This window comes from Streptopelia decaocto (assembly GCF_964273445.1).
Source record: "Streptopelia decaocto genome assembly, chromosome: 1".
Classification (NCBI taxonomy): domain Eukaryota; kingdom Metazoa; phylum Chordata; class Aves; order Columbiformes; family Columbidae; genus Streptopelia; species Streptopelia decaocto.
This window is the reverse complement of record NC_138663.1, coordinates 24,473,714-24,498,522: the sequence shown is the minus strand read 5'-3', so window position 1 is coordinate 24,498,522 and position 24,809 is coordinate 24,473,714. Positions and strand designations below refer to the sequence as shown.

Sequence of the window (24,809 nt, the reverse complement as noted above, 5' to 3'; positions counted from 1 at the left end):
GAAATTTAAAAAGACTAGCAAATGGTGAGTCAAACTGCACAACTGGAAAAAGTTGTGCAAGTCGGAAAGGAAATATCTGGAAAGAATGGAAAATGGAATTGGGGGGTGGAATAAACAAGACAAAAGACTGAAGAACCAAATTACAGCTGGTAGATAAGCTCACAGTATTTTAACATGGGATGAAGATCGCATTAGACTGTGGTGTCATTATAACCTTGACAGGGATGCCAAGTTTGAAACTGGACAGAACACCTGTACACTTAATTCCAAGCGGTGAATGGCTGAGAGTAGCTGGACAATTTGAGTCTTCCATTTGGTAGGGCTGCCTTGGATTATTAAGCATAGCCCTTTATTGCAACAGCAGATATGCTGAAAAACATTTTTTGGATGCATAGAGAACTAACAAGAGACACAAAGTAAATCTTAACAGGACAGTTACTGCTTAGGCATTTATTTAGTAAACATCTTTATTCACTATCACGTCCTTTCCACAGGGCAGGCTACTTCCTCTAGCACATCAAGCTTCTTACACAGCTTGCTGAAAGAAAGAACCATAAACATCATGTCCTTTTCAACTCTACCCATTCGGCATCCTGAGACATCCCACTCCTCTGAAACCCACTGCTGGCAGGTAACTAGCCCAGCCTTGCCCTGTACCATCTTCCAGTCTTATTCAGTAGTTATACAGAAAATAAAAGGATTACTTCCTAACTTCTATCCTGTTCTTGCACCCCTACGTAGTACCTTATGAAGGTTCATATTCTCTTGTTTCACCTGCAGAATTGTAGACTAAGTTAGACCCATCCCCATCCTTTTACAAGTGTTTTTATGACATCTCCTTCAGTCCAGCTGCTGCAGTACTGATCAGACCATGATTTGGAGAAACTTGCACTGAGTTCTCATATTTCTGTACAAAGGGGACACTGTTTGTCCACCTCTGTCTCTTCTTTTCTTGTGCAACATAATTTAATGTAGATAAAACCAAGCCAGGACATAAGTCACATGGTTTTCTCCATGAAGAAAAGTTTAATTAACTAGCACAGAATCACTGTCAGAGAAAAAGGACAAACAATATAGAAAATATGTAGATAAAAAAAATTGAAAAAAAAATGTGGTTGAGTTACATATGGAGGACGACCCTTCAAAAGTAATACAGGTTTAACATACAGCCCTTGTGATCCATTGAATTGGAAGTTAGATGATAGAAATTGAATTTGCATTTACTAAGAGTAAGAAATAAATTCTCCAGCCATACGCTGCTGTTGTTACAAAAAGGACAGTGAACTGTCCTCTGAGTTTGGAATGGAACCTGTCCCTTAGGCAATTAAAACCACCTATATAGGTCTGCAGCGGTGGCCGTAGGCACTGGATGTGCTGGGAGGTCACAGCAGAACGTGAGAGCTGGCCCAGCGGTGCGGAAAGAGGGAACAGGCGGTTCCTCTCAAAAACCCTGCACGGTAACTAAATATCAGAAGACATATTTCTCAAGATGTTAACTTACAACTGGAGTGCTGATTAAAAGAGGTAGCTTAGACATATGGAGACAAAGATAGCAGTGTCTAATTGTTTCAAATGCTGCCAGAAGGACTTTCAGCACCAGGGGTTTTTTGTTTTGTCTTTCCCCCCCCACCTCTTCAAAAAGGGTGCCTATTTTCCAGTTCAGTTTATCTCTTGTGCCCAGGCAGTGGATTTCAACTTTTACAACAGCAAAGCTGGAGTAGAAGGAAGCTGTTTCTAGAAGGTTTGGAAGTTCACAGCCTTTGAAACTTAGAATTAATTTCCTTCTACCTGCATTAAAAGAGATCCCATGAACTTTTCAAACAATAAGGAAAACAAAGCACATAACTTACCTCGTAGTAACTTCGCACAGCATTGCAAAATGCTTCATCTGCTACGATTTGCGTCTCCCCATTCAAAAAGGCCTGGAAACGCTCCTTCAGTATCTGCAGCTGCTGCTTATTGAGCTATGCAAGAAAAAAAGAGAGGGGAGAGAACAGTAATAAATAGAGTTAGTCTTGCAGTAAAAATATGCAGCACTACACACTCTTGGAAGATGTGAACAGGGAAGAAAAGGCAGAGGCTCCCAGGCCGGCTGGCAGCTGGAGAGCCGCAGCTCTTAGAGTCCCACCTGGGCAAGGCAGGTCGCCACGGCACGTCATGCACACGTTCGGCATGCAACTCAACCTCTACTCCTTCCCTGTGTCCTTGCGATGCTACAGGTAAGTCTGCACAGATACTGCCTCTGAGCAATATGTTATATGCACACCCTGAATTAAATGGCTGACCCTCCCCATGGCAGCAGCTAAAAAAAGTTAGCTCTTAGCTCCAGTCCTCAAATATTCCAATTTTTTCCAGACTTCACATGTGAAAAACAACTGAGATGCCTCCATTTTTGCAGTAATCTAGGCACTACCATTGGCATGTTTTAATAAGCATGCTCGCTGTGAAGAAAATGGATGAAACATGCTCCCTATGAAGAAAATGGACTTCTCAACACTGATATTATACCACTATAAATGACTTGAAACAGCTAATCTCAGCGAACAGCAGACACAAGGCTCCAAGACTGATACCAAATTACATTTGGTGGATTTCATATCAAAACTGAATGCATTTTGAAAACAGACTCCTAGCAGAGAACATTACATGATTAAAATTTCTCATCAACCGATTTTTATCAGAACTTAATGTAATGGGAAAAGGCAAAATCTGAAAGCTCTCCAGGGATCCAAACACAGGCCTTTTGCCAAGGTTCCTATCAACTCTTGAAATATTTAGTATGATATTTCCCCTTATCAAATCTGTGAGAAGTTAGAACGTGACATCAAAGGAGACTGCCACTAACACACTAATATAACAAAGCAACAGTTTAAAATAGATGTTTTGCTTTCCCAGAACTTTAAAACTAATGTAAAGCCTTTATTCCAGTGAGTATTTCTGAACTTGAAATTTAACATTACAAAAATTCAAACACAACTGATTGAGAAGGTTTTTCATCCTTCCCGTATTTTGCTTAGTTAAAAATAAACAAACAAATAAATGTATAGCCAGACACTGAAAACATTTTTCCAGAGGGCAGAAAGTTACACTTGTAAGGGCTATCCTGCAACAAATAGCATTACCCCAATCACATCATCATTTCTTACAGAACTTTTTTGGTATCTACAGAAAGTACGGTGACCTTAGGCTTTTAGGTCTCTAGTGTTGAGACTTCGAAGCCATTTAAGCTACAAGACTGTTCCAAGAATAGCAAAATTACTGCTACCCTGATAATGTGGCTACCTTGGACAGTCGAAGGGAGGATTTCCATCCTACATGGAGTTTGCCAAGTCAAGTGTTTCTATGAAAGATGTAGCAATTTACTGCAAAACTCTCTCCAAATTGAATACAAACCGGAAAGCTGTTCTGTTTTCACAGGAAACAATAGTATAAATGTCATCTAAATACTTGATATCAGAAATCCTCTGAAAAAAAGGTGAAATGTAGGGAGTAGCAATGAAAAACCAAAGAACTATGCCTTTGAAAAAAAAATCACATCTAGTTAAAAATACATGATAATTCTGTTGCTCTCAGTAACAAAACAATTAGCAATACAGAACAAGCCTCAGGAAACCCCGACAGAAGAAAAGGTCTCCTATTGAGACAAGCAAACTTCATCAGAGGTTGCTGTGACTTGGGAGAGTTTCCTGCATGAGCTCTTGAGAGCAGCAGCCCAATGCAGACACTTTGCCAGCTTGTACCACTGCTGGGTCAAAATCAGTGGGAGAAGTATTTGTATTACGTCTGCACATACACCAAAAATGGCACCTATACACCTGTCTGCCAGAAACCCATTCCTGGTGCAGAATCTGCACCACAAAGGTTAGCCGATTCTAACAGAAATCAAACTTCATTCCCAGATATGCAGGACAGGTCTTTCCCTTTATTCAATTCCCCTTATTCTTCTTTTCATTTTCTGAAGATATTGCACAAGTTGAGATATTGGAAAATGCAAATCATTAAGGATGGTTTAAGGTTTTTTTCCAGCACACGCTTGTTCCTGTAGGGGACCTAAAAAAGCCGAGTGCTCCCGCAGACGGTGCGCCACTGCTAAGCAAGCAGCTCCTTCATCCCATGGAATATTCACAGCTCTGCCACGGAACACGCGGGCTTCCTGCCAAGGCAATTATGGAAATGTGTTTTCATGCTTGCAGAATTCATTCCTTAGGTGATTTGCTTGTCTATTACCCGCATATCAAACAAAAACATTATGAATAAGGCAATGAAATATAAATTTAATTCTGACTTCCTCATTTCTAACTATCATAGTTCAGCAAACAGAAATGCCTTTAAAATATTTATATATGGCTTCCATATTCACTGTTTTAGGTAGTAATTCTAAGAGCTGAGTGGCATTTTAGGATTACTGTACATTTCTTAAATTACGTTTTAGTGCGAAATCTGGATGTGTAAGCCAATAAAGTTCTCCTGCAAAACTAAAAACAAAAATAATAATTCCAATGGAAAACATGAAAAGTTTGTCATACATAAAGACACAGTAGTGTTAACTGCCAAGATACATAATAATTTATAGTAGTCTGCTGTAGCATGCAGTTTCTCTGTTTTGTTGTTTGTTTGGTTGTTGGTTTTTTTTTTTTAATTTGTCAGAATATTGAGGGTACAGTGAATTCTCATTCATCTTTTACTTCTCTTTATGTTGGTCATTTTGATAGATTCATTACCACTCTTCAGTTTGCAACCAAATGCCTTTAAAAAAATAAGCAAAGCAAAACTAACAGCAAAAGTAGTAGCTAAGAAATGTGGAGAAAAAAAGGTAAGTCTAATTGCATTAGAATGCCATAATAGCAAATGGAGAGAAACAGGCGTCTGTACAGGACATTAACTATTGGACACTGTCAAACAGCTCAACCTGCCCAAGTCTGGGCTACCTTTGAAGTTGTCTGTCTTGGTTTACAAGGAACAAGAGTTGAGGACATCATGCATAACCAGAATCCCAAATGAAACACTTCAAATTACAGGCAGTAAGCCTGGCCAGATTCTCCCTGGTAGGAGTTCACATAAAGGAGCTGAAAACCCTTTGGCAGCAGGATTGCCCCTCCGCTGCTCGTGCTCTTCCCTCTCTTCCTCTATACAACACACCAGCCCTTCGTTTTCAGTCCCTCACGACTTCTTTGCATCTTTACTGTCAGTGTCTCTGTGTCCACATTTTAATTCTAATAGAAAGAACTGTGAACAGCAAAATTAAAATAAAAAGTGACATTACTACATGCACCTCCAAATGAAAGCCAAACCCTCAATATCACCTGAAGCGTACAGCAAAGCCTCACTGGTTCTGTTGCTTTCCATCATCCTGCTTCAGTTTTGTATTGCTTATTTGGATTTCGCATTCTCAGTGGTATAAATTCTATTGTCATAATTCTGTGTGATACTTCATAAATAACTACTGCTGCTTCATGGGAGAATGTATAACTAAATTCCAGCAACTCAGAATATCAGGTTAGATTGTATTCTGCAGAATGACTGAAGATGAACAAAGACAACTTGGAGGGAAAACAAAGTTAACTGTCCTCAAATTTACTTCTTCTTCATTTCAGCCACAAAACAGATAAAAATTTCTCTTCCCTCCCTGTGCCTTTCAGAAAAGATCAAATTGATTTTTTACTTTACATTTGTGAGCCTTAGTAGACTATCAAAGAATTAAAACGTATTTAAGAGAAAATAAACTTCTCAAAGAGCTAATTAAAGTAAGAATAACTTTTTTCAAGTCGCAGTAGCAATTTAACTTCTGATAACTTACAGAGTAATACAAAGTTATCAAAAGAGCCTCAAGTAGTTAACTATTAAAAAAATTTCCCACCTTGCATTTAATATTTCAAAGAGGTCTTATATATCCAAATATATTCCTCTTTGAGCACTAATTTAAAGATTTGCTTTTTCCATTCTAAAGTGAGACATTTCAGTCTCAGCTCCACTCATACCATTAAACAATTTCACCAAATGAATTTTACAGAGTTTAAATTCTTACTTTAATGAGGAGCTGTATTCCAAACACATCTGGCAGTTTAGAGAGCTGTTCCAATGTCACCGTTTTTACTTCATTAAATAATCAACTCCAACATTTTGAAGGTAAAATGAAGCATGTATGTATTTGTAACAGTAATACTGTGTATTTTCTCTTTGAAAGAAAGAAGGAAAAAACAAAACCCTGGCTTCACAGAGTTAGAGGCTAGACTGAGAGTGTTCTCACCTGCTTCTCACTGCTAAGTCCCCAGACCAGCTCACTACTGCCCTGAACATCTGCAGCCACAGCAGCTGGCAAAGACAGAACTCACAGCACAACTGTCCCCTATGCAACTTCGGCCTTTAAACTGAATAAATTTAAAAAGTGACTGACGTGTTGGCATCTCCCCCCATGCCCCAGAGCATGGCGGGTGCCGGCTGGTGACCACAGCCCGTCCTGACCCTGCGTCCCGCAAGTGCAGTGAGCCAAAGAGCTGGCACTGGGGGAGTAACATTCTGAACCATTGCCACCTTGTGGTAATTTTAGAAATATAGCAAAGAAATAACTGCAGGTTGCATGTCTTCACACTCAGACCTGAGACCTGTGTGAGTATCAATGAGCCCCTGACCTTAACACAAGCAACGGCGTTGCCGCTTCTCTACTCCCACACTACAGTGTGAAGTTACCCTTTCGCAGACCATATGGGTATTTTAGGAAGAAGCAGGAGATAGGTGATGACTGCAATTATAGAGAGAGCTAGACAAAATATTTATGTAGACTACAACAAGAAATGGGTAGGGATGAGCCAACTAAAGAGCCACTTCCCATATTCTCACCTGCAATGTATATGAACTGTAGCACCAAACGTTACTTAAGTTCCTGAACACTTCCTAAAAATAAGACGCTCTGTTATTTCAATGCTGTGCCATTTTGTCCAATGCCTTCCACAGCACCAGCTGCTTTTGTACACCTTTAGCCAAAACTTTACTTTGAGAGCAGAGTGGGAAAAGAAATAAACTAGTGAGCGTTCCCTCAAACAGCTGTCTCTCCCATTTCAGTCAAGAGATAAAAACTTGCATCTCCTGAATGAACAGAAATGAAGGCACAAATCGATCCTTTTCCATCCAATTTCTCACACGCTTCTTTGAACAGAATTTTACTTCTTGACCTGCCAGGCTCCTTGGCAAGAAAAAAAAAAAAAAAAAAAGGAAAAAGGAGTAGAAATTATGCCAAGGACTGCCTGGTGTTATAAATTGAGTTTCACTATAGGATAATGCCTGTCACTTGCCCATACATTCAGACAGAACCAAACCTCGACAATACAACAGGCCAATGCATTTACAGTGATGCTCAATTTAACACATAACTTCCAGGACAATAAAAATTAAACTACTAATAATTTCCTAGCAATTCAAATAGACCGTGTGTCCAAGGCCCTACACATTTAACAGGTCCACTTGCACATCAAACCAAGTTTTCAACCTAAGCTCCACATGCCTACAAAAGAAGCATGTATGCACTTTACATGTTTTTGATAGTAGTTTTTTTAGATTTTGTTTCATGCGATCCCACTCTGCCTTGAAAGGTAGCTGGTTAAGTGCCAATATTACTGACATCTCCCTGGTCTCCCCATCTTCCCAAATCCTCCAACTGCAGTATCACGCTCAAAGATGTTGAGCTCAGCAACCCTCTTGTTATGCCTCCTCTGCAGCGTCAACCCATCATAGTGGGATTCCCTCTTCCCAGATGAGCCTTAGAAACAGCAGGACAGCATCTAATGACACTTGGAACAACTCTCACGCTACTGCTGAGCAAGACTCAAGAGCCACCCAAGTCTTCATCACTGTCTCACACTGCTGTAACCCCAGCTTCCCACTTATGGTGATGGGGAGGGCTTTATCCACGGGGCTGCACTCTGGAAAGCCACATGCACGCTTCCTCTGCGAGAGCCCAGGACAGGGCTCAGAGCCTTAGGCTGAACCCATCATCATCCTCTCATTTCAGAGAAACAAAATGCCCCTGCCACATCATTGGCTGTTAATGAGCTTCATCTCACCTTGGTGATGAGAATAAGCCTGCAATGCAAATATCCAGTTATAAACAGTGATTCTCACTCCATTTCCCCTCCTTCTCCAACACCTTGCCTCCTCTGGATCCTGGAATATCTGCCTACACAAACAATATTACTTGTGTTTCAGAGCAGAGATGGAGAGTGTTCATTTGTAGTGAATTACTCGAGAGATTTTCTTCTGAGGAAGATGACTAAATAAATAGCATTAGAGAATCTCAGTACTAAGATAGGGTGATATCTGTGGTTACTGTGCTGTATTATGCAGATCTTCATCCTGTACAATAATGGGCCTATACAGCATGTGGGTGGCACACAATATATGCTGTCCTTTACTATTCATTGCATAAACCGGTTTGATTTTCTAAATAACAGATAAATATTTTGCTGTCACTTAGCAACCTTAGCTGTTCTTTGGTTTTCTTAAAGCTGAAATTATTCCAAGCAAAACAGTGTCTGCAAGGATTCTGTTTGCTGTCACTCAGCACAGACTATCCTATGTACATACTCATTGTGCAACAATTCAGTGCCTCATAGAATCAAATATTAGATTTCCAAAATCAGCTAATACATTTATCACACGAATTTCCCATTCTTTATAATCAAATAAGAAAAACATGGCATTTACCTTTTTTTGGTCTGCCACTTGTTTAAAAAGCAGAAACACTACCAATAATGTACTGGTCGTTCAATTCCACTTACAGGGTATTTCATTGCAAGTTAGAAATATTTTATGTACCACTAAGTCTGAAACTTTAAATATTTTCATTGTCCAGGGCAGCATATTCAAGATTTTGGACAGGATTGTAAAACATTTCACAAGGAACAGAGGGTTTCAGTGTTGGTTTTCTTCAGGGAATAGAGGGGATGGGAGACAAAAAAATCAGTTAGTGAACAAAGGCAAAGTCTGATTTATGTGAAGGTATTCAAGTGTATCACACTGACTGCCAAAATATAGAACTGAAGACAGCTTCCAAAAAGGTCAGATCGGCCACCTGAGAGGAAAATAAAAGATGGTATTTTGATAATGAAGATAAACAAATGAGGCGGGGGTGGGGGGAGAGGGAGGAATAAATCAGACTTCCCTCATTTTTGGACAAAAGAATGAAAACATATTAAAAAATGCAGAGGAATTTAACTCCTCATATCAGTGGTAGATTTCTTTATTGTTGAAAAATAATGTCAAACTTCTACAGACTATGCCACACTAGGAAAGCATCTGCTACATGTTTGTCCTAAATGCAGTAAATATCACACCCCAATAAAAGCTATCTCCTCTGAGATGAGCTTGTCAGTGCAGCTGAATCATTTTCTTTGTACCTACTCCTACTACCTGAGATTTGCTGTTGAATCTAGTTGACAATCATCAGGCAGGTTTATATTATTGTGTTTGTTTCTTCTGTGCGGCCGACTTCACAGATCTCCTCTCAGTCTTGAGCAGCTGCATCGACATGCTGCAGCTTGGCCAGCTCTGTTTTGCTGTCCCTTGTGCCACTGCTGTTTGGGGCCACCTCCCTCACCGAGTACACACTGGCGCTGCGGCTTCACTTCCTTGGGGTTGCCGGAGCCACAAGGAGACTGGTCATGTCTGAAAGCTACACAAGCAAAGCTTCCAGCCAGGACAGCTGATGATGGCTCGTGCAGGTGACCACGAAAATTATGCCTACCAGAAATGCACACAGTGAGTTTCACCCGTGGTGGGAACCTCAGCTACCAGCGCCTTTCCAGAAACCAAAACTGAGGAAAGTTATAGAAATAGCTGCTGTTAACATGTAGATCGATGCAGAGCTCTGACTTGCGACGTATGTCAGCAGGTCAACCTGTGCTGGACTAAATGGATTTTCGTCACTTCCTGTTTTCTTCTTCTGCATCTACATCTACATCTTCTCCACCCCATGTCAACAGTGCACTCTCAAAACTGCCTGTCAGAAGAACTGTCTGCTCCAAGAAACCAGCTTTCTCATTTTGCGAAACTTCTCCACATATAAATTAAGCTACCAGTAACAGCTTTTTCATACCTCAAAAGCATTGCACTGAAGAGCTTTGTTTGTCAACAGCCTTACACCAGGACATTTTGCCAGCAAAGACCTCTTAGTGTAGCTCAGGAGGCTAGAGCAGAGCTGCTTGAACTAACACAAGCATCAGCAAATTACATGTTGCTCCAACCTACTCTCATCTTTCCAAGGTTGACATTAATGTTCCATTTTAGTCCACTTTGTAAGGAGACACTATGATCATATAACCCTTCCTTCGTTGTGCAAATGCCAGCTTTTTCCCCACACATGTAACTTCTGCATGCACTTCTCACTTTCTATCAGTTCAAAGAAAAAAAATGTGTAGAGGTTTCACAGATAACAAGATTTTCCCTTCTCTGAAAAATGGAGTTAAAAAGAAACCCAAATTCTTCTTCTCAGTGATGGAAACACAAGCAAAACTAAGATAATGTAATTTCTGTTTGGCACTTGACAAATACAAATTATATGCCCATCACATTCTGTGGCAACATGTTTCAAGACTAGTTTGGCTTAAATTCCAAGAACAGAAAGGGCAACAATAAAAGCTGGAATAAAAACCAGAACAAAGTATCCATGTTATTCTGGATTCTGATAATGGTTAAAAAAATTATTTCACCAAGCTAGGTAATTTTACAAAATATTTTCCACAAAAAATTACCTAGTTTCATTAATAAGCAGAATTGTGTCCATACTCCATCTACCTTCTCTATGAGGGCTGTTAAACAGATGGATTGGACCTCTACAATTCAGCTAGTCAAACTTACTTCTCAAAGCAAGGCTAGCTTTGAAGATACATTGTACTGTTCCAGACCTTGTCCAGACAAGCTTCACGTATCTCCAACGATGAAGATACTGCAGATTCTCTGTGTAACCTGCTCCAATGCTGTCCCTGAAGTTCGTGCCTTGCCCCTTAATACCTAGTCAGAAGTTCTTGTGTTGTGGCTTGTGACTATTCCTTCCTATTCTTTTCTTGTCCACCTCCAAAGAGTCTGGCTCCATCCTCTCTATAGCCCTGTCCCCCTTAAGGACTACAAGACAGCAATTAATCTCTTAACCTTATCCAGACTAAATCAACCCAGACCTTTCCACTTCTCCTTGTGTATCATGTCTTCCACCTCCCTAAGAATCTGAGAGGACCCTGATGGACTTCTTTCAGTTTGTTGATACCGTTCTCCTACTGGGACACTCAAAATGAGCAGAGTCTTCTAGATTTAGCCACACCAATGTTAAACAGATGCTTCTCTTGACCTGCTAGCTGCACTCCTGCTAATACAGCTGAACACACAGCCAGCCCTTATTCCCCCACCTCATAGCCTATTTGCTCTCCATCAGGATCTCAAGGTTCTTTGCTGCAGAAGATCCAGCCAGTCAGCCCCTCACCTGTACAGACGCATGGGGCTCTGGCCTGGAAGTGTGACTTGGCTTTCACCTGTGCTGAATGTCTGGAGATTTCTGTTGGCTCATTTGTCCAGGAAGTCAGGAGAACCCTGAGTAGTTGTCCTGTCTTTCTGCTGTCAAGTGCTCCTCTCAGTTTGATGTCGACTGAGAATGTGCCGAGGCTTCATTCAGTTCTATTTTCCAAGCCCATCTATGTTTGATTACTATACTTGTATATCGGCATCTTTTGGTCAGCCAACCTGTACCTTCCCTCAGCTCATCATCCCAACAGAAATAAGAAAATATCACTTTTTTATGAAGACTGGAAAGAAAATTGTCGATACATAATTGCAGCACAGACAGTTATTTTGAACTAAAGTATTCTGGCTTCCACAGAAGTAGAAAGGAGCAGACAGTCCACACCACTGAATCACTCCTCAGGTTAAGGGCAATAAATTCACATTTAAAAACTATGTCATTAATTCCATGCCTTCAACTCCAACTAGCAAATTAATGTCAAAAAAATTTAACAAGATTAGTGGATAGCAGACATGTATCAACACCGTGCCAAAGCACATTCTAGGTACCAAAAATCTGCTTTGGAGACTAGACAAGTTTATGGAAGAGAAATGTACTGCAGATTACATGGACAAAAATGCTATACACTAAATACAAACCCCATTCTCCCCTATCCAGTATAGGGGCTGTTTTTCTGATCCAATTAACAAACAGAAGAATCTACAGAAACAGAGGTAAAGCCTGGCCTGTAAGGTCATTAACAGTTACACCTTCACGTCATACAGGCACACTTACTTTACACACGACCACACACAACCCAATTTAGCTATGATATGCTAGAACTAGGATGCTGAAAGAGCCATAGGAAAAAAAAAGGCAAAAAAATACTGTGCTAACCCAAGTGACCTTCAGTTTTGTCTGTCAAGGACACCACTTTGTGAAAGAGACCGCAGCTTTGAATGAGCTAACCTTTGAATGAGGTAGCACCTCATCTCATCTTGTAGCCTTACATTTTTCACATACTTTCCTACCTTGGAAACCTGTAGAGGGAGAAACTTCTACTTTGAAATTGTTCCCCAGCCCCTCAAGGCGCACCTTCCAACACTTCCATCTCCTACTTTTTGACAAGCCTCAGGAATCTGTTTATCACAAACAACATCTACACACTATCTGAGCAATAAATACAGCCATTTGCATAGCCATCACAATAAACATCCTCTGTGACAGACACATTCAAATCCCTGAATATATTTATTTCTCAGCACATAATACGATTTTGAACCAGCACAGCAGATGATCTCACGAAAACCACAGGGATGAAACTAAGCAACTGCACATGGCAACCAACTCGCACAAACATTTCCTTAACAGCAAAGAGAGCTCTTCTCATTGAAGTGCTCCATCTCTGACCTCCCAGCCCCATCTCTCAGAGCTCTCTGGGAAATAATTTTCATAAACCTGGAGCATTGCAGTACTCACAAACCCATGAAAGTTTGGTTTTGTGTTTTGCATTATAAAATTCTACCAATGACACGTCCAAGTAGGTAAAAGCTTTATCATGGCCCCCTCAGTACTCATGTACACTTTCCACAACTATCTATTCTGTAACACAATGTGATTTATTACCATAGTTCAATGAAGAGAAATTAGCCCCAGCTAGCAGTTCACTCTGAAATTTTATGCTTCTATCTGAAACTTGACTATCTCGCGTGCCTAAAACTCCCTCCCCTAATCACACAGACCAGTCTAATAGAAGGTATTAATTTTCCCCAACAAATCTTGTTCTCCTTACATCCAAGAGATGTGATGGCTACAGCATTACTCAACATCAGCAGTCCATCTAATGCACTCAAATTAAAATTCTTAAAGAAAAAAAAAAAATCCACACCAGATTTGCTTATCAAGATATGTAGGAGACTCTCCATCATTTGAAGACTTAAGCACAAAGGAACATCTTTCTGAACCAAATGTTCTAACAGAAAGAAAGGATTTGAAAAAAGGAACAACAGGATGCATTTTTAAATGCACATAATTAGGAAGTCAGACTACATCACCACAGTCCTTCTGGTCAGTTTACAGAAAGTTCTCAGGGCTTAATTTATTCAGCTGAAACTACCGGTTGAGCAATACAGATTTTATAATGACATCTGATTGCAGCTTTAAGCAGTACTCCATTTAGCTTTAAATTCTTACACTGAAAAAAAAAAGGCCTTCCAAAAGAGAGGCAGAGACAACACACGATCCTGGAGCATATTACAATCAAACATGTTTTGTCAGATGTCTATGTTCACCAGACTCAATTCATCCTTTCCATAGCAAAATAAATAGACATACCATCCATATTTACATACTTGGTCATATTGACTCCCATATATCTGACACACAGTTCAAGCATTGCACAATCTCATGTTGGTTATACATACATACACTATACATGACTACAGTTGTCTCTTTTGTTGAAGTGTTATTTTAGTCTGTGAAAAGTTTACACACAACACTCAAACATCTGTCGACTTTTTTTTTCTGCAGCATCTTTATTAACAGATAAATTCACAAATTAGTGCAAATTCACTCACCTTTTGGGAAAAATTAGCTTATCACAACTGTAAGCTATAACATTCAAATGTAGAAGGAAAATATACTATATAAGTCCAAATGTACACTTTTCACATTCTAAATAAATCTGTCAGACTTCACACATTTCTTGAGAGGCCCAAGAGATTGGAATACTAATTCTATCTGAAGTTATATTTCCCTAAGCAATCTTTATATAACTAAGAGCCACAAGAAAACACTTGATTAAAATTCCCATAAAAGGAGAAGTACTAAAAAAAAATCCCCCGGAATATCACAAATAAATGACTGTCCATTCTAGTTTAGAGGTTCTAAGCAATGGGATCCTCATTATCATTAAACTGGGAAATTACAGCAGTAGGTAACAGATTTTATTGACAGGCTTTTCCTGATTGTGACTCAGAACTTTTTCTTTTTTTTGCTACATTTTGATCTTATTTCTAGTGCTGCCTTTTGCTATGCTCTGTGATTTCCTCTGCTTGGTATATATTCATATCATCCAAGCCTTTTAGAATTTACTTCTGTTTATGAGCATCTTTTTCCCATCTCATCCATGTTCCTGTTCTTTTCTTGGAGGGAAGAAGCAGCTTCCTACATTAAAAGAAAACATTGGTTGTTTTGTTTTGTTTTCTTTCATAAGGAAGAGTCTAGATTCTGTTTCCTTTTTTTTACTTAAGTAAATATTTCCCTCTTCTTAACCATTTGAAATGAACTCACAGTGTTTGCTATCACACAACCTACTAATTATCATCTATAAATTTCACTCCTGTGTGTTAATTCTGTCTTCTGTTGTGAAAATGCTGTATAAAGCAACCCAACACGGATGCTCCTTGGTTCCCAACAAGCTCTTCTGCAACCTGATATGCACAATTCAGACCATCATAATTCCTGTAACTGCTGAGCTTTAGTTTGGTCTCCAGCACATGTTCACACCCTGCATGACTTGAATAACAGACAGTATTAGTATGTTAACATTTCAGAGTAAAATACCTGTTTTTGTCACCTCTGTGGTACAATGTGCTGGATGAGTCAGGGATTGGCCTCTTTGTGGCAAAGAGCTGTGGTGGAAAAGGGCAGCAGGGCAGTCCTGACCCTCCTGCCTTAGGAGCACCTCACCCACCTGTGTCCCCCATGGTGGCTCTGTGGCACTTGTCAGTGTCCCATCTCCTGCCTCCCTGATCCTCAGCATGATCCTCTCCCACTTACATGACTCCTTGGTTTGGCCTTGGACCTCCCTCATCACCATGGCCCTCCCAGGGGACCACCAGATGGAAGCTGACTTGAACACTCCCTCCAGACCTGATTCCGACTCTGGCCCCCACCAGTACACCACCTTGCCTCTCCTCAAGGGCCAGCCTGGCCCTACTGCTCCCCAACATCCCCTTCATTTCCCCCCACTGCCCTAAAAATTTTCCTAGTTGTAGCAATAACCTGGGGCCTCCACATCTGCTCTCCCTTCCTTTCTTACTCCTGTCTCCAGCTTTGGTGACCACAGAGCTCCTAGCATGCTGCTCCCCATCTCATCTCTCCTCCTCCTCTTCTGCCAGGCATGCTCTCAGCAGGAAGGCAGAAGACGACCCTGAAGAACAACCACTCCCCACCCTCATGAATAAAAATGTACCTTTAACATTTGAAGCTACATACCTCAAGATCCAAGCAGAAACTACAACAACATCTCCCTGTAGATGTCTAAGTCCACCCTACGTAAACTGTATAAGCTATGCACTTATGTCAGCAGAATAGTTTTCATCAAGATCTTCAATGATTTATTTCCAATCATAACCCACACTGTATATTTGTCTTCCTCATTTTTGTACAGTTTTCAAAATTTTGCAGTATTTCAGCTTTCATAAATCGATTTTCTGCTTATATATCTTCGTCCTCACAGATGCTTCAGAGAGGAATAATCCCTATGATCCCTGTGATACAACTTTTCCTACATTCAACACAGGTTACTTACACTTGAGTTATTATTTCAAATTCTACCTAATGAGCACAGTACTATTGTCTTCCAAAGACAGTATTATTCACCACTGCAAATACCTGCTCCTTTCTTTTTCCATGAAAAAAGGTAGACAGTTAAGATATAACTCAGTCATATCACCAGTTTTACACAGATGCATTTTTATAAATCAATTAATAGAGAAACTTTGGGGTTTAGGTCCCTAATATTCTTGCGTGAGGATATTTCACTACATTTCCAAAACAATGTTTAACTAAAAAGTTCATGTCCTTTACCATTGTATCCCAGTAACTCATTTCCCGTACAGCCATTCTGTGAGAGCAACAGGGACCATCAGACACATTGCAATGCACAATACAAAGCACTGAGAGAAATTTAATTATGTGAAAATAGAGCATAAAAGTCCAGAGAAGTCTGGTCATAACCTTATCACTTATCCTAGTTAAAAAAAAAAAAAAAAAAAAAGAATAAAGTCATAGCAAAATTCTGCTTCCCCACATGAAACAGGACTGGAAGTAATCACCTTTCCATTAAAGTTTCAACTTAAAAAAAAATAATAATCTCATCTCCCATTATAAATCAGAGGTTAGATTTGCAAAAGATTTCAGTATCGGTAATATAGACTTAGAGGAAAGAAAAAAAAAAGACGAGTTTAATTAAGGTGTTCTCCACTGTGCAATAATCTTAGCACTAATTTAAGAAGTTATTAAGTTGTACTTATTTCCATAGAAAGTTATTGGTGAAATGTATTTCCATTATTGTAGTCTTTGATGCCTTGAGGGAACAGAGTTAAATGGCTGAGTCAGTCAGTAAAACAGCAAACCAATTCCCTTACATCACGTTCTCCTCTCTGCTCTGAATACTAAACAGGATAGAATATTGAAAACAAAAGCTGGCTGTCTGCTAGCTGAAACATGACTCTGTACCATGCTGGATGTATTGAGAACTTGCTCTCTCTTCAACGAGTAAACCAAATGAATCACAACAAACAATGAGCTTGTATGGTATAATACTACAGATTTGTTTACTCCATACACATATATTCAACTCAACAACAAATACAAGCAGCTACTAAAACTCATTCCCCAGGAAAGATTTTTTTTTTTTTTTTTTTTTTTTTAATTTGCAATATAACAAAGAGGATCCACTGGTAATGTTTCCTCTAAGGTCTTCATTCTGACTCTGCACAGCATACAGCAAGTATGTTTATTTCCATCCTCTTTCTGTACAGCCTCCATACATCAAGTAATGAAGAACAAAGGCCTCAAGACATTCTCCAATGTAACAATGCAAATAATCAGGTTAGGCAAAAAGTTACTTTAAACACAAGTACTTTCACTACAAAAACATGTGAATCTGAAGATTTACCTATGATTATTTTCTAAAAATATGTTATTTTTTATACTCATGGTGGGATTTATGAGTTTTTGCCAGAAGAGCCCATGCCTGTGAAACCTCCATATTCCTTTCTTTTATCAACAGTCCACGCTTCCCTGCTAGGAAGTGAAAGAGCAGCACACCTGCGGGAATGGGCTGGGAAGAGCAGCGACAGAAAACTTGATAGTCTTACACTATTGATTTAGACTGCAATAATTCTCAGGGCACACTGTGGAATCAGGCTTGATAAAACAAAACAAGAGAGCAGCAGGAAAAGGCAACAGCATCGGCTGCAGGGCGGGTGGTGCAGGGAGAGAGAGAGATCCAAGTAAGGGAGCCAAGTTTGAGCCAAGTTCAGTAGGCTGTCACTTGGCACAGCATTCGGGGAGAAGGAACAACTATTCTTTGACTTGATGAAGTAACCCAAATGTGGAAATCACTCTACAGCAACAATATTCTGCTGACCCTCAGCTCAACCCAGGAATCAGCCAACAAGTGATCACATTCATTTCCTCTTCTCTAATGTTTGTTAGAGATTAAATCACTTAAACCAGTGCCAGGGTTTCTTCTGGAAGGGAAGGACACAATAATAAATGAATTCCATTTTTACCACCTCCAAATTTTAACTCGTATAAGATAATTTCTTTATTCAAAGAATCTAATAATTTTTTCAGATAAATATATTACTAAGTCTACAACTGTTATAAATATCCCTAATTAGCTTGTCACAGATTGTTCATTAAGGTTTGAAAGGGGATACGTGTATTTGTTAAATTCAGTGCAGAGGAAAGAAAACATCAAGATTAAATACATACTGTAGAAGTCTTATATTTCTGATTAGGAGGTAGCTAATTAAAATAGACAATGTACAACACAGTGTGGTGGTTTAACCTGGGCTAGCAATACAACCATGATAACTGCTCACTCCCTCCCTCATCCCCCCCATAATAGGGGAGAGAAATCACAAGGGAAGGGACAAACTTGTATTGAGATAAACACAGTTTAATAAAATAACAAAATACTAATACATTACTAGTAAATATATCTATATATATAATAGAAATAAAAGATACTCAAGGCAATTCCCCACGAAATCCATCCACACTAAGCAGCCAGTCCCAGGAAGCGATACCCCAGTCCTGAACGGCTGATCCAAAAGAGAGAAAAAAAGAAAAAGGCAGAAAAGCCCAGAGGGCTCTGCAAAATGGCAAAAGGCTGGGCTAAACGTCCCAACCGAACTTCCCAGCTGCGCCCCAAAGAGAGAGTAGAAGAGCCTGACTCCTTAAATATGGAGCATGACGGCAATGGGATGGAATACTCTTATTGATCAGTCTGGATGTCAGTCAAGCTCTGCCCCATCCATGCCCCCCTTCCTCGATGCCTCACACCTGTGGGCAGAGCTCTCAGAACGTCCTTGGCTCTCAGACCAGAGCAATTAAAAACATGAGCTCTGTGCTGGGGTGTTATCTTTTGTTCTTAAACTAAGTCTAAATAATGAGCGTGCTAGCCATGGAAAAGAAAGGTTTCCAACCCATTTTCAGTCAAACCAGCACACGCAGTTATGGAAATCTTGTTGTAAGAAATATTATTAGAATTCAACAACCATTTATTTAGGAAATGGCAATTGAGGGAATAGTCTAGAAAAATAACATTATAAATACAGTTTGGTGGCTGCTTGGTTACTAAATTGCTTGGATTTTATGTACACAGTAAACAACTCTGAAAACAACTAGTCTGAGGATATGAAGGAGAGAATGGACTCTGTCAACCAGCTCTTACACTTGATGAAATCCCTTCACTATTGACATCCTAACACAAGACAGTATAACTTCTGATGACATATTGTGCTTAGTTTCTGCATACACTAGAACTATTTACAATGTTAAGAAGTATACAGAGGGGAAAACAGACATACACAAATGAAATTGGTTAGTCATGAACAAATAGCAGAAGTCTGATGTACCAGGTTCTTCAGGGGTTTTGGCATTGAAACTGGCCAGCTGCAAGGCCAGGACAAAGCCCAACGCGATCCAAGTACCAAGTGGCAATGTCCTTTGCCAGATTTTCATAGACAAGCACAAAAAGGAAGAAAAAAGGGAGGAAAAAGCCTTAAGAAAAACCTTATCTAAGTACAACAGCAATCAGAGAGTAGCCCTCAGAGGACCATAGGCTGCAGATAAGTGAGCAGAGATGTGGTTTCCTGCCTACTTGAGTTATTCCTGAACATTCCTTAAAAATATGCTGGGAACACTTCATCCTGCTGAAATTGATTCCCAAATTTATGATGTGTAGAAATGGAACCAGTGAACTCTTCTCAATTTATCTTCACTTCTATGCTGACAAATATTTGCAGTATGATGGGTTTGATTAACATATTACAAGTTATGGTTCCAAGAGTCATTTCACTGCCTTAGAATGCTACCACCCTAACATATATAAAAGTTAGGTATCTAAGTAATCTAGGAAGAGAAGTAAGAAACTACACCTCATATAGCGCTTGAAAGATACACAGGCACTAATGCTGATACCAGAAAAAATGTTTTAAGTTTAAACTAAAAATTACATCTTCACTTTTCATCTAGTTAAAAATATCAAAAACTCTGGAGAACAGAAAATTTGTGAAGTTTAGGATTATGGATGGGAGTTGTTTTGTTGGTTTTGCTTTGTTTGGATTTTTTTCCTATTCATGAGTAGAGTGGTTCCAGGTGATACGGGAAATACACTGTCTAACAGGAGTTATGAAAATTAAAAAGTCATAATCCCTCTCTCTTCTCTAAGTCCAAATATTTGATCACAAATTTTGTAATATGCACACAATAAACTGAAAAGGGTTTTCCACATGCATTTTATTGCCTTAATCTTCTACAACTCCTCCTATTTTTTCCATCCTCATAAGGAAAATGTTTTGCTAAACAAAGTGTGTGGGGGGGGAAAGAATGAAATAACAAATAAAACCATTAACAATCCAACTCAGCTCTTCCAGAGGTACAGCTTTTGCTCAAGTCTTTAAGAATATTTTTACAAAGAACCCCCAAGTAGCTTCCCATATGGTTACAATTACTTCAAGTCAAGCGAATAGGCTATATTTCAAGAAAATACATAGCAATTAAGTTATATGTTAACAACTGCGTATGTCTGATTAATACACTAGAAAAGAGACAGATATTAACCAGGGATGGTATTCTGACATAATCAAAAGTCAACTCTGTCACCATGTGTTATTTCCCACAGCACAGCATTATTTCCAACATTATTTACAGTACCAGTGACACCTCTGCTACTTCAGCTGTGACAAGAGCGCATTGGCATATGGCATCACTACAGTCCAGCTTCTTCTCTGTTTTGACAGTCACTTTCATTCACGGTTCTAAATCATGTCACAAAATAAGCTTGTCCCATCCCTCCCTAACTGGTATACCTAAGCATGCATCTTTCTAGGATTTTTCAAACAGTTTCTTATTTTTGGGCAATGTCGCCAAAGCTCAGTGCATCCCACACTTTTGAGACACATCTGTTTTCCTGTCCGTGTCTGAATACATCATACGGTTGGTATGCATATGCCCAAATAAATCAATCCAAAATTTATTGGAAGCATCAAGCATAATGTGCAAGTACACACCATTTGTCATTTGCTCATGCACAAAAATCACAGAAAAATGTAGGATGGGTGGGATCTGTAGAGATCAACTGTTCCAAAGTCTTATTTAAGGCAAGGTCTGAAATCAAGTTGTTGTATCACAACTACTGCGGTGCTCAGGGCCATGGCTGGTCCAGGTCCGCACACCTTCAGGGGTACAGATTTTACAAAATCTCTGAGTAATCTGTTTCAGTACTTAACCACATTCACCATCAGGTTTTCTTCTTGATATCCGGCTGGAGTTTCCTTTGTTGCAACTTGCGACTTTTATGTCTTAGCCTTTTGCTCTCCATCCCTCAGAAGAATCTGGATTTGTTTCTTCTGTATCCCTCTGCAAAAGCTGCCAGCAAATTGCTTTTCAGACCATTGTCCATGATTTCCCTACATATCAATAGCAAAGTTATTCAAAAAAACCTACTGGAAGATATCCAGGCAGAAAAGAGGAAGATAAACCAGGAAATCACTAAATGTGTTTTCTGCACATGCAATTGGCAGATATAGGAACACTTGCACAGCCAAAAAACAGTAGCAGCACTCTGAAGTACTCAGTTGTTTGAGAGATCCTCCACACATCCAAGTTTCTCTGGGTAACTTACCTTGCAAATATCTTTGCATTCTTTAAAGGTTCCTCATCTCCAAACTGTGCTGGCAACAGCAGAAAACATGGTTGTTACATTCAAGGTACCACAGATAGACGATCCTGTGCTAGGGCCCTTAAAGTGTATACATTGATTATACAATCTCATCTGTCCTGCTTGTACCAGAAACTGGATTTCTGAGATCATGTTTCTCTATGGAAAGTAGTTTAACAAGATTTTCAAAACTTTGAATAGTCACAGTATCTTGGAATTATGGGTGTGAGCACAAGATTTTTAGCTTACAGATTGCAGTCATCCTCCAGAACTATGCCTTACAAATATCTGAAATTCAGAGTTAATTATGCTGAAATCTAAACCTAAGACTAAAAGCAAAAAGAATGATTAAGACATTCGAGCACAGTTAAGTTATTCCTGCAGCATCGCTCAGAGAAGAAAAAACAAACAAACACAAAAAACCAAATGTGATGAAACTCCTGTTTCTATTTAAGTCGGATCCAACTCACTGGGGAGCAAACGTCAAAATGTGTCTGAAACCACCAGCTAATACTTTATGAATATGTAAGAAGTAATGTCCTAACTGTCAAATTATATCCTTTAACATAAGCATGGGGAAAATAGCTGTGGAAGACTTATTATTTCTTCCAAGAGGGGTTGTGGTTGGTTGGGGTGGCAGGGATTGGGATGTTGTTTCAGAAGAGTCAAATGCTTAGCTGAGTTATTCACAAGTATGACTTACTTCGACTGCTAAATACTGAGTCATCAGGATCCAGCAACCTAACTCTAGAATATTCCTGTCTATTTTATTCAAGATGATTTACACTCAAACTGCAAAGGAATTAAAGGAAAGTCCCCCTAATGACTTAGGTCTGAAGACCCAACCTTACATAGGGCTTCTCGATCACTTGACATGATGGCAAAAAGTCTTAAATTCTTACTTATTTTTGAAGAACTTAAGTTTCATGTTCTGCCTCTGTGTGCTGGATAAACAGGTGAATACATTTTCTGCTAGTATTTTTGAGCATCACTTTGCCTAAAAATCATTATGTGGAGGACTCTTTTGTTAAAAACTGAGCATGGTTTAGTTGGTAATGTGTACATACATCTGAAATTTATGATCCTGACCAGAGAAACAGAATATGTTCACAACTACAAATTATATTTAGACATACATCTGCAGCACAGTTAGCTTATGTCAACTATGGTAAGAAACGCCTGCCAAGACTCTACATACACCGATCCAGATTTTTTTCTGGTTCATCAATATGTAATTCCTTCCTCCACTTATTCTGCAAGAAAATGTGGGAAGGAGGACAGTGAGATCTGGACTGGTATAGTCCAAGTGAATTTTAACTCAGAGGTTGAATACAGCAGGAAAGCTTCTTATGGAGCAATTGGATCTTTCAACTCAGTTGAAAAAATATTAAAAGGCTACTGATCAGAATCTTCTAATTCTCTTAAAATTACTTTCCCCCCTAAAATGACCCTCCTCACCAGTCCCTATCAGACTTCAGCCTTATGTTATTTGTCTTTAGTCCATTTCACCACACTCCCATTGATTTTCTCCCTGACTTCAAAGGCCAAATGTCCATCCATCTTGAAAGAGGCTTTCCAGCATTCATGACTACAGAGAAGAAGATGCCAACTATTTCAACACTGACAGAATCTACCCTTGAAAGAGAGGAAAGAAGAAAGGGTTCCCTCACACAAGCCCAGCCAGGACAGCACAGAGGACGGTAATTTCAACAGAAGAACAAATATAAGCAAGTAATAAGAGGAGGATTGCAGCGATATGGAGAGCAGGAAAAGCCTGCATACAAAATGGTATGTTTTTGTGCTTTAAAACACAGTCTCAGATGTTTATGCCTCATCAGTGTGATGGCACTGCATCCAGAAGATGACCAGCTGGCAGTACTGGCTCCTGCTACCTTGCCAGAGAGAAAATGAGTGGCAGAGGCAGGAATACTTGTTTCTCAAAGGCCCTCTGATCTCAGCAGTGGTATGAGGACAAAACCCCCAATTCACAACAAACTTGCAGAAAGGAGGGAAGGCAAAAAGCAGCATCATTAGCAAGGCACCACAGTTACTCCCCAGCTGAGAGCTGCCTATCGGTTTCTACCACTTCCACACCAACAGCCACCCAAAAGCAACAATTTTAATTAAAATGAGGAAAATACGTCTCAAAGTTCAAGGGTTAATAAACTTTGTCTTGAAGATATAAGACAGACAAACAGGTATGATTATTTGAAAGCTGCATATACAGAGTTTTAGTTTGGTGTGTTGTTTTTGACAAGGATTCTTGTTTGGGTTTTTTCCACCACTCTCGTTTTCCTGTTCAGCATCTGATATTTTTCATTAGATCAAGCGAATGAATCTTTTTAGGATTTTTAGCCAAAACTCTCTCCAATAAAGCTACATTACACCTATTATAAAAAATTCCAGTTTGGAAGAAAGAACTGACACCCATTAGGTAGGTTGGAAGCTGTGAGGATTCCAGTATTGCTTTTAGCTCTTTGCATAAAATAACACATCCAATGTAGTTTTCTCTCTTTTCAGTATTTTAAAATATTTGCTACTCCTACGAATAAGCAAAGAAGCAGCCGGTAATGATTTGTAATTTTTACTGCCTAACATTCTGTACTTTTAGAAAAAGATACGTGCAGTATCCCATGGAAGCTCTGAATCTCAACATTATTTGCAGCAAATCATTGAAGTTAAATCCAAGTGCTAGCCTTCAGATTTATTATGTGCTTGCCCTGAAGCTTTGTTTAGATTCAGCAGCTATAGACATCTGAAAGTCTCCTGGTTTCTCATGGACAAACTAAAAAATTGTGTATCAAGAGGTTTGACCATACAGAGCATCAAGCACGATCAATATCGCCTTTTATGAGAACATAACAAGGTGGATAGAAGATGGCAGAGTGGTGGATGTGGTCTACCTTGCCTTCAGTAAAGCATTTGACACAGTCTCCCACAGCATCCTTACAGCTAAACTGAGGGAGTGCGGTCTGGACGATCAGGTAGTGAGGTGGACTGTGAACTGGCTGAAGGAAAGAAACCAGAGAGTCGTGGTCAATGGGGCGGAGTCTAGTTAGAAGCCTGTATCTAGTGGAGTGCCTCAAGGGTCGGTATTGGGGCCGGTATTATTCAATATATTCATCAATTATTTGGACGAGGGAATAG

General features: G+C 39.5%; 1 protein-coding gene across 3 annotated transcripts in view; it reads right to left on the bottom strand.

Annotated features, from left to right (window-relative positions):
- CADPS2 (calcium dependent secretion activator 2) overlaps window positions 1-24,809 on the bottom strand; it is a gene marked incomplete at its 5' end in the record, with an annotated part of 304,710 nt that overhangs the window by 234,243 nt on the left and 45,658 nt on the right. For all 3 annotated transcript variants that reach the window (XM_082042913.1, XM_082042914.1, XM_082042915.1), the window contains one exon: window positions 1,851-1,964. In XM_082042913.1, coding sequence (XP_081899039.1) covers window positions 1,851-1,964 — 114 coding nt within the window. The remainder of the gene's footprint in view (window positions 1-1,850; window positions 1,965-24,809) is intronic.